Source organism: Trichosurus vulpecula, chromosome 5 (assembly GCF_011100635.1).
Source record: "Trichosurus vulpecula isolate mTriVul1 chromosome 5, mTriVul1.pri, whole genome shotgun sequence".
In the NCBI taxonomy this organism is placed as follows: domain Eukaryota; kingdom Metazoa; phylum Chordata; class Mammalia; order Diprotodontia; family Phalangeridae; genus Trichosurus; species Trichosurus vulpecula.
Genome location: NC_050577.1, coordinates 70,002,040 through 70,015,127, shown reverse-complemented (window position 1 = coordinate 70,015,127; position 13,088 = coordinate 70,002,040). Strand labels below are relative to the sequence as shown.

General features: G+C 41.1%; 1 protein-coding gene across 8 annotated transcripts in view; it reads right to left on the bottom strand.

The window, feature by feature from the left end:
- Nucleotides 1-13,088, bottom strand: part of SVIL (supervillin) — a 234,524-nt gene that overhangs the window by 42,270 nt on the left and 179,166 nt on the right. For 3 of the 8 annotated variants that reach the window (XM_036758584.1, XM_036758582.1, XM_036758583.1), the window contains 3 exons: nt 9,079-9,126; nt 8,311-8,388; nt 2,384-2,534 (listed from right to left, as the gene is read on the bottom strand). In XM_036758584.1, the coding sequence (XP_036614479.1) occupies nt 2,384-2,534; nt 8,311-8,388; nt 9,079-9,126 (277 nt within the window). The remainder of the gene's footprint in view (nt 1-2,383; nt 2,535-8,310; nt 8,389-9,078; nt 9,127-13,088) is intronic. The other 5 variants (XM_036758589.1, XM_036758588.1, XM_036758585.1 and 2 more) reach the window with 4 other exon arrangements.

The window sequence follows — 13,088 nt, the reverse complement described above, 5'->3', positions numbered from 1 at the left end:
GTCTTTAAATACACATACACACATGCATACACACAACGTCTATCCTGTAGCATTTCCACACATTTTGTCTCCCTCTTTACAAAATCAGGTATACATCCTTCCCCCATCTACTCTGTGTAAAGATCTTGTTCCCTATTTTACTGAGAAGATGCCTCCTCCCCACTGAATCTTTCCTTGATCTCCATGCTGATGAAATCACAGATGTTTGTATGTGTACCTATTCACATTTGACCTACTTTTACTATAGCACAAGCACCTTAAGTGCCTTATTTCTGTGTTCTCTAGAACTTCTAATACCTTAATGGTCATAGTAGGTGCCAAATAAACGAGTGGAAGCCATCTGACTCTCATACTTCAAAATCTTCCCTCCTCTATACCTTAAATCTTTCCCATCACCTATCCTCCTTTCCTGTCTCATAGGAAGATAGCTCTTCTTGCAGCCAAAAGCAGCCTCTTTTTACTTGTTTCCAACTCATCCCTTTCAGCTCCCATGGGAGCTGCTTCATCAACGATCCCTTCATTCTCTTGCAAAGTCAGTCTCTCCTTATGCACTGGTTCTTCCCCTCTATCTACAAATATGCCCAGGTCTCTCCTAACCTGGCTAACTTTCTCTTAACTCTAACACATTCTTAAGTTGTTGTACCATTTTTTTCTTCTTCTCATTCACTGCTAATTTTCTAAAAAGAGTAGTCTATATTCATTGCCACTACTCCCTCACTACCATCTTAACATCAACCCTTTGCAACATCATTTCCTTGATATTCCAGTGAAATTGCTTCTTGACTTCTGCTTCTCTGAACATACCTTCTAAATACCCATGACAAAGCACTGTCCCAGTTCTGCTCTTTTGGCTGTTCCTTCTGTGTCTCCTTTGCAAACTCCACTTCCTCATTTAGACCTCTACATGTGTCTATAGTTGACTTCTATTACTGCATTCTCTGCTTTGGCAATCTCATCTACTCTAATGACTTTATCTACCAACTCTATGCAAATTATATAAACACACACATATTTACATATCTACTATCTATCTATCAATCAACACCAACTCCATATATTGAACCAAGGACTCACATTTCTAACTACTTACTGGACCTCTTCTTACCTGGAGGGCCTGCTGGCAACCTCAAACTCAATACGTTCAGAACTGAATCCATTACCTTCTCCACAAAACACAGCATTTCTTTTAATTTTTCTGTTTTTAGTAATAGCATCATATATCTCACAAGCCATCCAGGCTCAGACCTAAATGGCCTTTGAATCCTTGGCCTCCACTGATGCTTCACAACTTGGCTTACCAGTCACCAATTCTAACTTTATAAAATCTCTTCAGATGATAAGTTCTCTGAGGGCAGGGATTATCTTTCTTCTCATTAATTGTACCCTGAACACTTAGCATGGCTCTTCCCATGTCATAAGCACTTAATAAATGTATGTTGGGTTGGATATTTCTAGTCCTCATTTCCAATCTGCTGCCAGAATAGGTCATCATCTCTAGGAAAAGGGGGGAGGGAATCAGCATTTATTAAGCACCTGCTATATGCCAGGCACTGTGCTAATATATATATATATATATATATATATATATATATATAATATATAAAATATAATATAATATAAAGTGCTTTATATTATCTTATTTGATTTAACCCAGACTTTTGCAAGAACTGCTAAAATTTCTCTTGCTTGTATCCAGAAGTCTCTCTTCTTCCAATTCATCCTACAAACTGTTGTGAAATTAATCTCCCAACATAAAGCCCTGATCATATTACATATATACCAAAACAAACAAACCAAAAAACCCTCCAAGTGTTCCTCCTCACTTACCAAATAAAATCCAAATGGCTTTACCTTGCAACTTATTTTTCTAACCCCATTTCATATTTCTCCCCCTCACATACCATAAATTCTAGCCAATATATCTGAATATTTTCTCCATTTTTGAAAAGTCTGACCTATGTACCACAGTAACCTCCTTCAGAGGAAAGAGAAAGGTGGCAGTGAACACTGAGGGTGAACAGTTTCTTTGTACTGTAATAACTGTTGTGCTAGCTCAGAGAAGTTGGTCATACATTCTGATGGATACCTTGTCAAATCTGAAAAGAGACTTAAAGTAATTTACAGACAATGATGGGCCATGGCAAAGATCTTGATCAAATCTGAAATTGCAAAATACAGTACAGTTTCTAAATGGCTGTTTTTTAATTTTTTTAAAAAAATTTTGAGGGACTTAATTCCTTCTCCTGTGTTGATTCCAAAGCTAATTAAATTTTCATACAGAAATGGTTCACTGATAGCATCTGGACCGCATTTATGTAGCTTTATTTATAGGGAACAGAAAAATAGGGGTTTATTTGAACAAAGGGCTTCCTTCCGCACTGACCTTTCTTTACCATCCTGCCAGCAACAGTAAATTGGGTGGAATCATTGGCTGCTCCTTTTCCTCTGGTCTTCCAGGCTTCTTCTCTTACAGTAATAAGATGCTTCCTCTCTTCAATCGTCATTTGGCTTTCATGACTTTCGGCCATCCTCTGCTTAAGAGTTGGAAGGGGAAAAAGAAAAGGAGGAAAGGGAAGAAAAATTAGTGCCAATACCAGCCAATAGGCTATCTCCCTAAAACCATTCCCATCATAGGGCAGTCATCTGGATTTGGGGATTGGGTCATAGAACTAGACCATCAGCAAAAGTGCAACATCAGATTAAACCTTTGTTCTGCTTCTTACAGCTTTCTTGTAATTCCCTTAGATTACCTGAACCAAAGTGATTCTGTGACACTCAATGGATCTGCGATCTCACTGTGGAGGATCTTGCTTCTCGTGATGAAGATGACAACCCAGCTCCCACTCAACATGTAAGAGGCCATCCTCAGAATTTCTTGATGTTGTATGGGGTGTCCACTGGGTGTCCCTCACTCCTGATATTAGATTGGCTCATATATCAACAAGTGTATCATAGAATCGAACTCATGATTCCACGCAACTCTTATCAACTTTGTAGGTTTAGACACGCAAGACTTTTTTTTTCACCATCCTGGATGAGTTTGGCATCAATTTACTAGTAGCATAAGATAGGGACTGGACAGGATTAGACCTGAGATTTCATTAACATAGAGAACTCTGAGGTGGGTCAACTCCTAACAGGGCAGGTTAGCACCTTTTATGCAACTTCAAAGAGAGTTGCCTACTGAAGTTAAAGATTAAGTGATTTGTTCAGGGTCATACTGCCAATATGTGTTAGGGATGGGACTTGAACCCAGGTTTTCCTGGTTTTGAAGGCAGCTTGGCTGCCACACTGACTCCTTAGCATTATTTAGAAACAATTCAAAGCATCAGCAACCTCTAAATTACAAAAAGTCTGTATTTTAAAATCAGTAGTAGATTTGTTATTTGGAACTAAGAAGACATTTTTCCATGTAAACAATGTCACAGTGGTGGTTAGGCCCCTTGGTCAGTCCACAAAAACTTATTTATCCAAATGTGTAAGGCAAAGAGCTTGTTTTCTCTGCCAGCCCCTATGTGGTCCCAGCAGCAAGAACAGGGGCTCTTCTAGTTCAGAGTCAATTGGCTTTATGGCCTGGGTGAGGGACCTTGCTGGCTAGGAACTAGGAGGACCCAAGTACTTAGGAGAGGAAGAGACAGGATGGGGCTCTGGGACAAAGAAAGAGGGTAAAGATCTAGGATCAGGGGTGAATAGTGAGGAAAAAAGGAGTGAATAGAGAGACAGCACTGATGAAAGGAAGTGACAATGTTTGGTGTGGGTGAGAACAAAGGGCAGGGACTATCGGGACAGTAAAGGAGTCTGGAGGTAGGAAAGGGTGAGTGTTTTGGAGGTGGGAGCTATGGGGAAGGCCTGTTCACCACCCTCTCTCCTTCTTCAGTTCCAGTGGTCATGGAGAGACGTAGCTTAGGGCACCAAGATTCCAGCAGTATGGAGTGTGCCCTATTTCTGCCCCTATGCCCTCCAGATGGGGACAGGGTATGCAGGGTTAAGGAAAAAAGGAGCTCAGGGTGACTATCCACAAATGACCTTTGTCATTTTGGTGGAAAGATGCGTTGGCAGGAAGGGCCACTGAGGCAAAATGAGATATGGAGACTTAGTAGGGACGGAGCTAACATGACAGTTGAAAATCCCAAAGCGGTAATAGAGTACTGAAGGAAGCTGTTCGTATTTAAAAGATGTTAGATAAATTAAATGCACCTAAGTCTGGGTCTGGGGCAGCTAGAAGACTCAGTGGATAGAGTGCCAGCCTGAAGTTAGGAAGACTCAAGTTCAAATCTGGCCTTAGACACTTACTAGCTGCGTGACCCTGGGTAAGTCACTTTAACCTCTGTTTACCATAATCTACTGCAGAAGGAAGAAAATGGCAAGCCACTCCAGTATCTTTGCCAAGAAAACCCCATGGACACTGTGGCCTGGGAGGTCACAATGAGTCAGATGTGGCTGAAAAAAGTCTAGATCTGTCCATCCACAAATGAGCCTATATTCTTTGGTCCTGCACAACCTCTTCCAAGGCCCATAGCTTCTCAGACAAACTTCCCAATTGGGAGCATTTTTGTCTAGGACAGATTCCTCAGAACAGCAGATGCTGCAGGAGATAAGAGTGCTGGGCTTAGAAATCAAGAGCTGAGTTCAAATCCTGCCCTTGGCAGGATTTATTTATCCAAATAAATTGGCTTACCTACTAGCTGTATGACCTTGGGCAAGTCATTCCCCAGCTGCCACATCTGTAAATGGTGGGGATGCTAATAGCCCCTACCTCCTGGGGTTATTGGGAGGATCAATAAGATCAATTTGTATATCAATCTATCTATACTTATACAATCTATACCAAGAAGATATAGAAAGCACTTTTCAAACCATGAAGCGGTAACTGAATCCCTGCTATCATTGCTGCTTTTGCTGTTACTTTGGAGCTATTACAGCTTGCCTTTTCTTTCAGCCATTGTGAAAATGCTCCTGGTACTTTACTCCCTTGATGTGTTATTTTCCTTTGGATGACAGCAAATCTGAGAGTAATACCCAGCACTGAGTTGAATGGTTAGAATGCCTCGCCACTGCATGATGGAGAGCAGGGGAACTTCAGGGCCTGTTGAGATGCCTGCAGTCCTTTCCCTTCTGAGTCTACCACCCTGCTGAGTCAAGCTAATTTCCCCAAATTAACTGAACAGGAAATGGAATGGAGATTTCTGGAAGCATGTTCCATGAAATACAAAAGAGCAGGACTATGATAGCAGGCAGAAAGTTAAGTAAAAAAAAAAAAAAAGGAAAAGGCATTGTCTGCCTCTTTTTCTGAGCCTACAGGAAAAGGCCTGCCTAGGGAAGGTCCATCTAAGGTCGAGAATCTGGAACGTCGCAACTCTGCCAACCTATAAATCTGCCTTTTACGGCTTCCTTCTATCCACTCCTGTTTTGGGCATTCCATCTAAAAGAATAACAAGGTGATATATCAGCTGGATGTTCTTTGCAGACTAGAAGAGTCTTGGCAATTCTGATTAAGTTCAAATTTTGTGCTGCTACCCATTACAACTGAATGGATCCTCTTCATTTCAAAACTACCCACAATCTGCATACCCTGAAGCAGAGTATACCCTAGACACAATGCAGGAAAATCATCATAGGTGATGGTGATGGCAGTGGGGTGTGCAGTTTGCTCAGCTATGAAAACTATAATCCAATTCTGAAGTCAGAAAACAAACAAAAAAGGTCTTTTCTCACTGATTTTTCAGGATTCAACTTAAAACCAGGAAAATTTAGACTTGGCTTTACATGTCCTTATCAGATGTCTAAAGTTCATCTCCAAAGGTCCAGACATTTGTTCTTTTTGTTATCTGAAGAGTATCATGTCTCCCAAATCCTAAGAGGGCTGGTTATTGTGGTTAATGACTAAGAAAAATGACATCCATAAAGCCCAAATGTCTCTTTCTGGAGCAGGTGGCTTTCCCTAGACCTCTTCCACATGGACACCACCGAGTCTGAGAATATGTAGGTCAAGGAGTAAGATGAGATGATGCTCAAGTATCTTGGCTCTAAAAGGAATCCAAAATTTTTAGGAGCCATCAGGTCTGGCAGCTAATCTGATCCTCTTTAAGGGGGAAAAGGTTTTTTCCCCTCCAAATGACCAGCTGAACTTAAAACTTTTGGGACACTCTCAGGTTCTCCTTTCATTGTGCTTTCCACCAAGACCTATGACTTCATCCACGTGAAGGGTTTTTGGTAAGGAAATGCCCTCTACCAATCTGGAGCTGAAATGCTTCTGCGGATGTCAGAGACTAAGTGATTTACCCAAGGTCACTCAGCTAGTTTGTATCAGAAGCACATGAACCCAGATCTTCCCGACCTCAAAGCCAATTATCTATCCGTTATGCATCCCTGATGCTACTTATTATTATTTTATTACTACCTATTTTTGGCCTGGACTTGTGATTTCCTTCATCCATATGAGAGGAATTCCTAGATCCACTAGGTCAACGTTTCAAATATTCTTCCAGTAGAATGTAAGCAAGAACTGCCTTGTTTTTGTCTTTGCTTTCCAAGTGGCGCACAGTACCTTGCAGGTAGTGTTTGTGCAATTAATTTGGGTAAATTGCTTTCTAGGAGAAAATTTCAGGTTCTTGTAGGGATATGAAAAAGTTAACATAGTTGCCCAAAAATGCTTTAGTGTACACCAAATGAGTAACTCATCCACCAGCATAAAGTAGCATGCACTCTTTTTATGCCAGTGCAAACCTATGATTGCACTGGCACAGGGTCTTTCCTGTGGAGATTTTCCTACCAATGCAGATCTGGAATTGCTATTCAATGTATAGGCTTGGGTGGGGGGGCTCCTGGGGCACAGAGATTAAATGACTTACCCAAGCCACATAGCTGTATGTATTTGAGGCAATACTCGAACCCAGGACCCTGTGGCTCCAGGTTTACCTACTGCTTCCCCTTCAAGTTCACAGTTAATGAATACAATGTAATGTTGCATCCATATAAGTGGACACAATGTTTTGAAGAAACTGCAAAGCAAATATATTTCTGTTTGTTATATACCACAAGCATCTATGGTAGACAAGAAAAAAAATGTGGAGGAGAGGAGTTCATAAACATCTTGGGATGCAGACAGCAAGTATGAAATATTCTTTAGAAGGCTTTTGCTTACCACTGTATGCACTGGAAACTATGTATTTTCTTCTTTGAGATTCTGAATGATAGGTTCTTAACAAGGTAATATTATCAAAGAAAGGAAACTGAGCTTTGCATTCCCCATGTGTAAATTGACAGGCAGTATACAATCAAATAGGTTTCATTAAGATAATGTATATAAAGTGTTTTAGAAATCTTAAAGCACTATATATTTACCGTTATTATCATTATTAACATAATAATAATTGTCAAGGAAAAATGAAATTAAGGGGGAAAAATTTGTTTTGAAATTCTTGACATGCTCAAATAGGAACAGGTTTTGTGACAAGTATTTTCTCCTTATAAAAGTTATCCAGAATTGTTTTAGAAGACAATTTTTTTAAAAGTTGGCTGACTTGAGTTTTTTTTTAAACTTCATTTGCTTCTTTGATATTCAAACTGGAATTTTACAGATGATTGTATCTTCCATCTTTCAAGGATGACATTCCTCAGAAATCAGGGGTTGTGAGTCCCTCAATTATTATTACTGACTTCAATAGAATGGAAACAAAAAAAAGCAAAAAAAAAATATGGGGCAGAGAAAGAAGGGAGGAAATGGCTCACTAAGTTACTTTTCAAAAAGTCATGTAAGAAAACTGTCCATTTCTGAAGAGGAAACATGTTGGGGAGGAAACAGCACCAAATCTAAATAGGTCACAGAGCTTATCTTTTAAAATCCCTCATCATTCATCCGAAGGTTCTATAATATTTGCTTTCAGGATTTTTGGCTAATTGAAACTATTTCTTGGATCCCCAAATAAAACACTAAGTATTTAGGAATGAATTTATTCTTAATAATCTGTTAATTTACTTCCCATTGCTGTATTAAAGAACACCAGGCACTATTTGTTGGGCCACACTGGCTTTTATTTAACCTACAAAGCCTAGTGACTAAGTTGGAAAAAAAAAATCTTGATAAAAAGTTTGGTTCATCCAAGTGACATTACCATCCTGTTCAAAGTTCTAGAAATAAATGGGGACAAGAATACACGTGGCAGGATTCTCACCTGAAATATCTGGAGAATCAATCGCAAGAAAGAACAGACAACAAAGGAGAATCAGTTCTCCAGGTGAAAGAAAAAGGGCTTTGCTACTGGTCAGAAATTGCAATGAGGTTCGTTGAGGGTGTCAGTTTTTCCTCACCTGATTAATGGGTACAAAAGACTGGTATTTATGGACAGCAGGCATAGCAGGAGAGTAAGTAGAAGCGTATACAGGTTCCTAGAGAGCAAAGCAAGAGGATTAGAGGTGAAAAGAGAAAAGAGGCAAAGGAAGAAAATCAGTAATCTTCTAACAGGAAGTTAATTTACTCATTGCAATTCCCATCCTCTTTCCAAGAAAGAGTTCTTCATCTTTAGGGAGACGGGGGAAAGAAAAGAAACTGCTAAAATAATTCCACACAAGCAGCACAACTTTACCTGAGTGAGTACGTATAGGGATTAAATGAGTTAACGTCACAAATATTGCAATTTAAACATAAAGTCAGGTAGCAGTGAAGAAAAAAAAATGACTGGCATTGAATTAAGATGTTAAAAGTTGCACCATCTTCTTGAAAAAGCTGGAGAGCCTAGCAGTGGGCTTATTATGAAGATTATCAGCCTTTTCCTCGAGAAAAAGGCAGACTCTATCTTATAATCACTGCTCTACGGTTGGAAGGGACCTCAGGAGCCACGTGAACTTGCCAATGGCTACACTGGTAATGAGCCATCGGAGGAAGGATTGGAACCCAGGTCATCACACTTCAGAACTAATACTCCTTCCACCTCACCAGGGAGCAGCTCTCCTCCAAGCATCTGATTATCCAGCAGGAAAGAATTTGAAAGGGAAAAACTAATGCACAGGATGTGAAAGGGAAATGTGGGACTTCTGGCTAAAGCCTACAATTAACACCTCTGTTAGAGTTAGGCTTACCCAAAGCAGATTAGAAATGGCATTATCATCTGTAAATCCTCCTTCTTCCTACAGGTTAAAACAAATGGGAAACATTGCAGAACGTTGGAAAAGAATAGTCCAGTTAGAGCATCGCATTCATTCTCTTCAAATCATCAGTGCCTCGGGTCAATTAGCAGTGTGCACATGCTAGCACACAGCAGGATGTGTGGAACAAAGATTTGCAATGGCTAGTCTCCCAATAGTACTCAAACATTTTAATTAGAGGTCAACCACCCACTATTCTCCTCTTCTTCCTTTACTTCTCTCCTCTCTCTCTCTCTTCTACTCCCTCCCCCGCCTTTTCATCTCCTTCTCCCTCTCTCTCTCTCTCTCTCTCTTTCTCATTCTCTCTCTCTCTCCTTCCTTCTACTTTTCTTCTCTTTGTCCTCTCCCCTCCCTTCACTTCTATCCTTTCTCCCTCTTCTCCTTTCTCCTTTTCCTCTCTCCTTCTCATTTCATCCCCTCCTCCTCCTCTTCCTTCTTCTGCTCCTCTTTTTCCCTCCCTCCCCCATGTGTCTCTTGTTCTTCTCCCCTCTCCCTCCTTCTCCCTCTCTCCTCCACTTTTTCCTCTCTTCTCCCCTCTTCCTCTACTTTGTCTTCTTCCTTCCTCTCTCTCCCTCCCTCCACTTTCTTTCCCTTTTATGACCCTCTCCTACCTCCTCCCCCCACTGCTCTAAGCGATCTTACATGTACCACCCTTAGAACAATTGGGAATCTCGGGGACAGTGGGCAATCCCAGCATGAATACAACAGATGTGCTGTCCTGTCCTTGAATTTATAAGAGCTTGCTGTGGGAATGTCATGGTGCTCAGTTTGATTCACTTTCCTAATGGCATCGCAGCACAGCTGGTGATCAGACACTAATCTGGGACTCGTAAGTAGGTTCAGGTTTTTAATGGCAAACCCTGTTAAGGGCTGATGCGTTTGGTGACCGCCTTAACTAGAAAGAATGTGAGTCACTCGATATGTTCAACATGCATGAAAGCAAACCAACTCATGCCTTCATGCAGAATAAGCAAACATCAGGAGAGGGGCTTAAATGATGGCATGTGGTTAAAGGAAGTAGCAGATTCAGTAGCCACAGGCAGACGGCTGGAAGTTGTTGATTTTAGACTCCCCTTCATTTCTTATCTGCCTCACCAATCACTCTGAAGGAAATCCTAGTGGTCAGAGCTCATGCACCAAGGCACCAAGTGTAGCATGGCACAGGCCAAACTGAGACTCAACAGCATCTATTTTTGACTACTTTGGTGAACTAGATGAGCACAATACAAAACAAAAAAAAAATCAAATGCTTCTAGCTTTTGGCATATCTTTAAACAATAAAAGGAAAAAAGAAAGAAGCCCAAAGTGTTATTCCAAGGGAATGCCATCAGACAGCTGGACAAATGATTAGTAGTGTCCTTAAGCCCCAAATCCTCAATCCTACATTTAAAAAATGAAATTGGAAAGCAAACAGCTACCACCACATTACACCATCTCTGTAGAGTGATAGATCATTTAATGGTTGAATGGAAAATCTAACTTTGGTTCCAAAAATGTACTCATGGCCCACAGAACTTTTTCTTATCATGCACTGGACTGAAAGTGTGAGGCTGGTCAAAGGAACATATTTTATTTGGTTTGGGGTTAATTCCTTTGCCAAGATTTTCTTTCTTTTTTCAATGATGTATCAGATTTCCCTTAGTTCTCTTGGTGAACTCATAATGAGCATAAAAGCTTAAGCAAACCCCATATCAGTTGCAGTGTTCATGATATCCCCTCTCTCTGCATTCTGAAATCTTGTCAGTTTCCCACAGGAGTTTGCTACCCTCTAGCTGATAGATGATCTTTAGATGCAAAGTATAACAGAATGCAGTTGGTAAATAAGAGATTCTCACAGTGTAGAACTGTGAGAATCTCACAGGAGATTCAAGAACTTAGCCTCCTCTATACCAGCAAAATGAAGTAGGTATGAGAAATTTATTCAGCCATCTTTGATGGCATTGGTTCATAATAACTAATGATGGGACTTTCAAGTAGCTCCCTCATCTATCTGTTAGGATTTGTGATTGGAGCAGTCCTATCTGGCATCACATTCTATCTATCTATCTATCTATCTATCTATCTATCTATCTATCTATCTGTCTGTCTGTCTGTCTGTCTATCTATCTATAATGAAAATGACCCTTCCTTTAATTTTTCATCTAAGAAGTTACTGTTTAAGCCCTGGTGATGGGGTTAATAGTAGAATCATATGAGTCTAGTGCAAATCTGAATTTTTCCACGTCAATCAGTTTGTTAGATGCTAGTCATGACCATTTACATGGGCTGCTGGTATATGACAGACTTTTATTTCTCCTTTTCCTTTTCCTCACCAGTGTCTTGTATAACCAATCAACTAGCATTTATTATATTACATATATCTTCTATATGCCGGGCACTGTGCTACCTGCTCTACAGTGAGAGCATGCATTTGGACAAAGGTTTCATGATTTCTCACTTTTAAGAGTATGTTTTTAGGTAATCACCAAGGTCAGGGGTTCCCAAACAGGAAGCTCCAACAAGTCCTGACACTACCTGGGCTCTCAAAGTACTGTGACCTGGATTCTGGAATGTTCTCTTTACTCCTGGCCACTTCCAAGTCTTGGCAGGTTGCCCAAATGGAAATGTATGGGATCCTGTTTACTAAATATGAAAACCTGAGGGAAGGCTTGAGGCAGCAACCAAAAGCTTGGCAACTATTGAGGTAGGGCTTTGGATGGGGTTTGGAAATTGTGGATCAGATGACAAACCAACTCTTAATCCCTCGACTGGGAAGCTGGGCTATCTGTTCTGGAAAGCGATGCAACCGTGTTAGCACCTGTCCCAGGGAACAGCTCACCATTGACAAGTGTGGCTTACATGGAGCCAACAGCAAAGCCCAACACTCTTACTTGGAAGGATCATATATCACAAATATTATTCCTTTTGCTGGACAAGTGGGGCCAGCCCTGTGACATTGCAGCATGGGATGATAACTAAGTATTTCTTAGATGTTTTTCCTTTGGGGTTTGGTGGGGAAAGCCCAGATTTAAGCACCTTTCCATGTCTTGTCTGAGTCCATAGTGCCACTGCTGCAGCTCTTTCTGAATGCACCGTGCCCATCCGGCAAGGGGGGAAGCCAGTGCCATCAGTTAGCCCCTTGTCCTCATAAGACCCTAACAATTACCAATAGCCCCTACAACTGACCAAAATAGCTCAGCCTATTTTAACTTCAAAGTAGCATTAGACTGAGTTGGACCCAGGGAATGAGGCCTCTGATGAGTCGTAGGAATGGTGTGTTCACTGTTGCTACAGAGATAGGACAGACATCGCTACCCTCATGGATATAAAGCCTGGCAGTCCTGTCTGAGTTTCCTTCTCTCTGGGCCCCCACCACTCCTTTCTCCCCACATAACCTGATTCCTCTCCATCTACCTAGAAATCTTAGCCCTTCTCCTGGAGCCACCTCAATCCATTCTTAGCCAATGTGTCCTGAAGTAACCTTGCACCCTGCTCCATTTCCTTTAGTACATTCATTTTCGGAGGTACTTTTCACTTTGCAATTAGTTACTGGTTGGGGTCTTTCCTCTAGCTGTTTTAAGGACATAGGACTGCAGAAATACAGACTCAGAGCTGGAAGGGACCCCAGAGGCCATGTTGTACAACCACCTCATTTTACAGATGTGGAAACTGAGGCCAAAGGAAGGACCTGCCCAAAACCACACATGACTGAGGCAGGATATGAATACAGGGACTCTGACATCTTCAGAGCCATGCTTTCCCCACAGCACCACACTGTCACTTGTCTTGTCATCCTCTAAGGGATTTCAAGACACTTGTGGGACAGTGCCCCACATCGAATCTCCCACGGGAGGACACAACACTGTGCCTTGCACACAGGTAATCGATATCTTGTGATGAATGGACTGAGCACATGGTAGACATTGATACTTTTACTAGAGTACAGCCATCAAAATCCTGCTCCT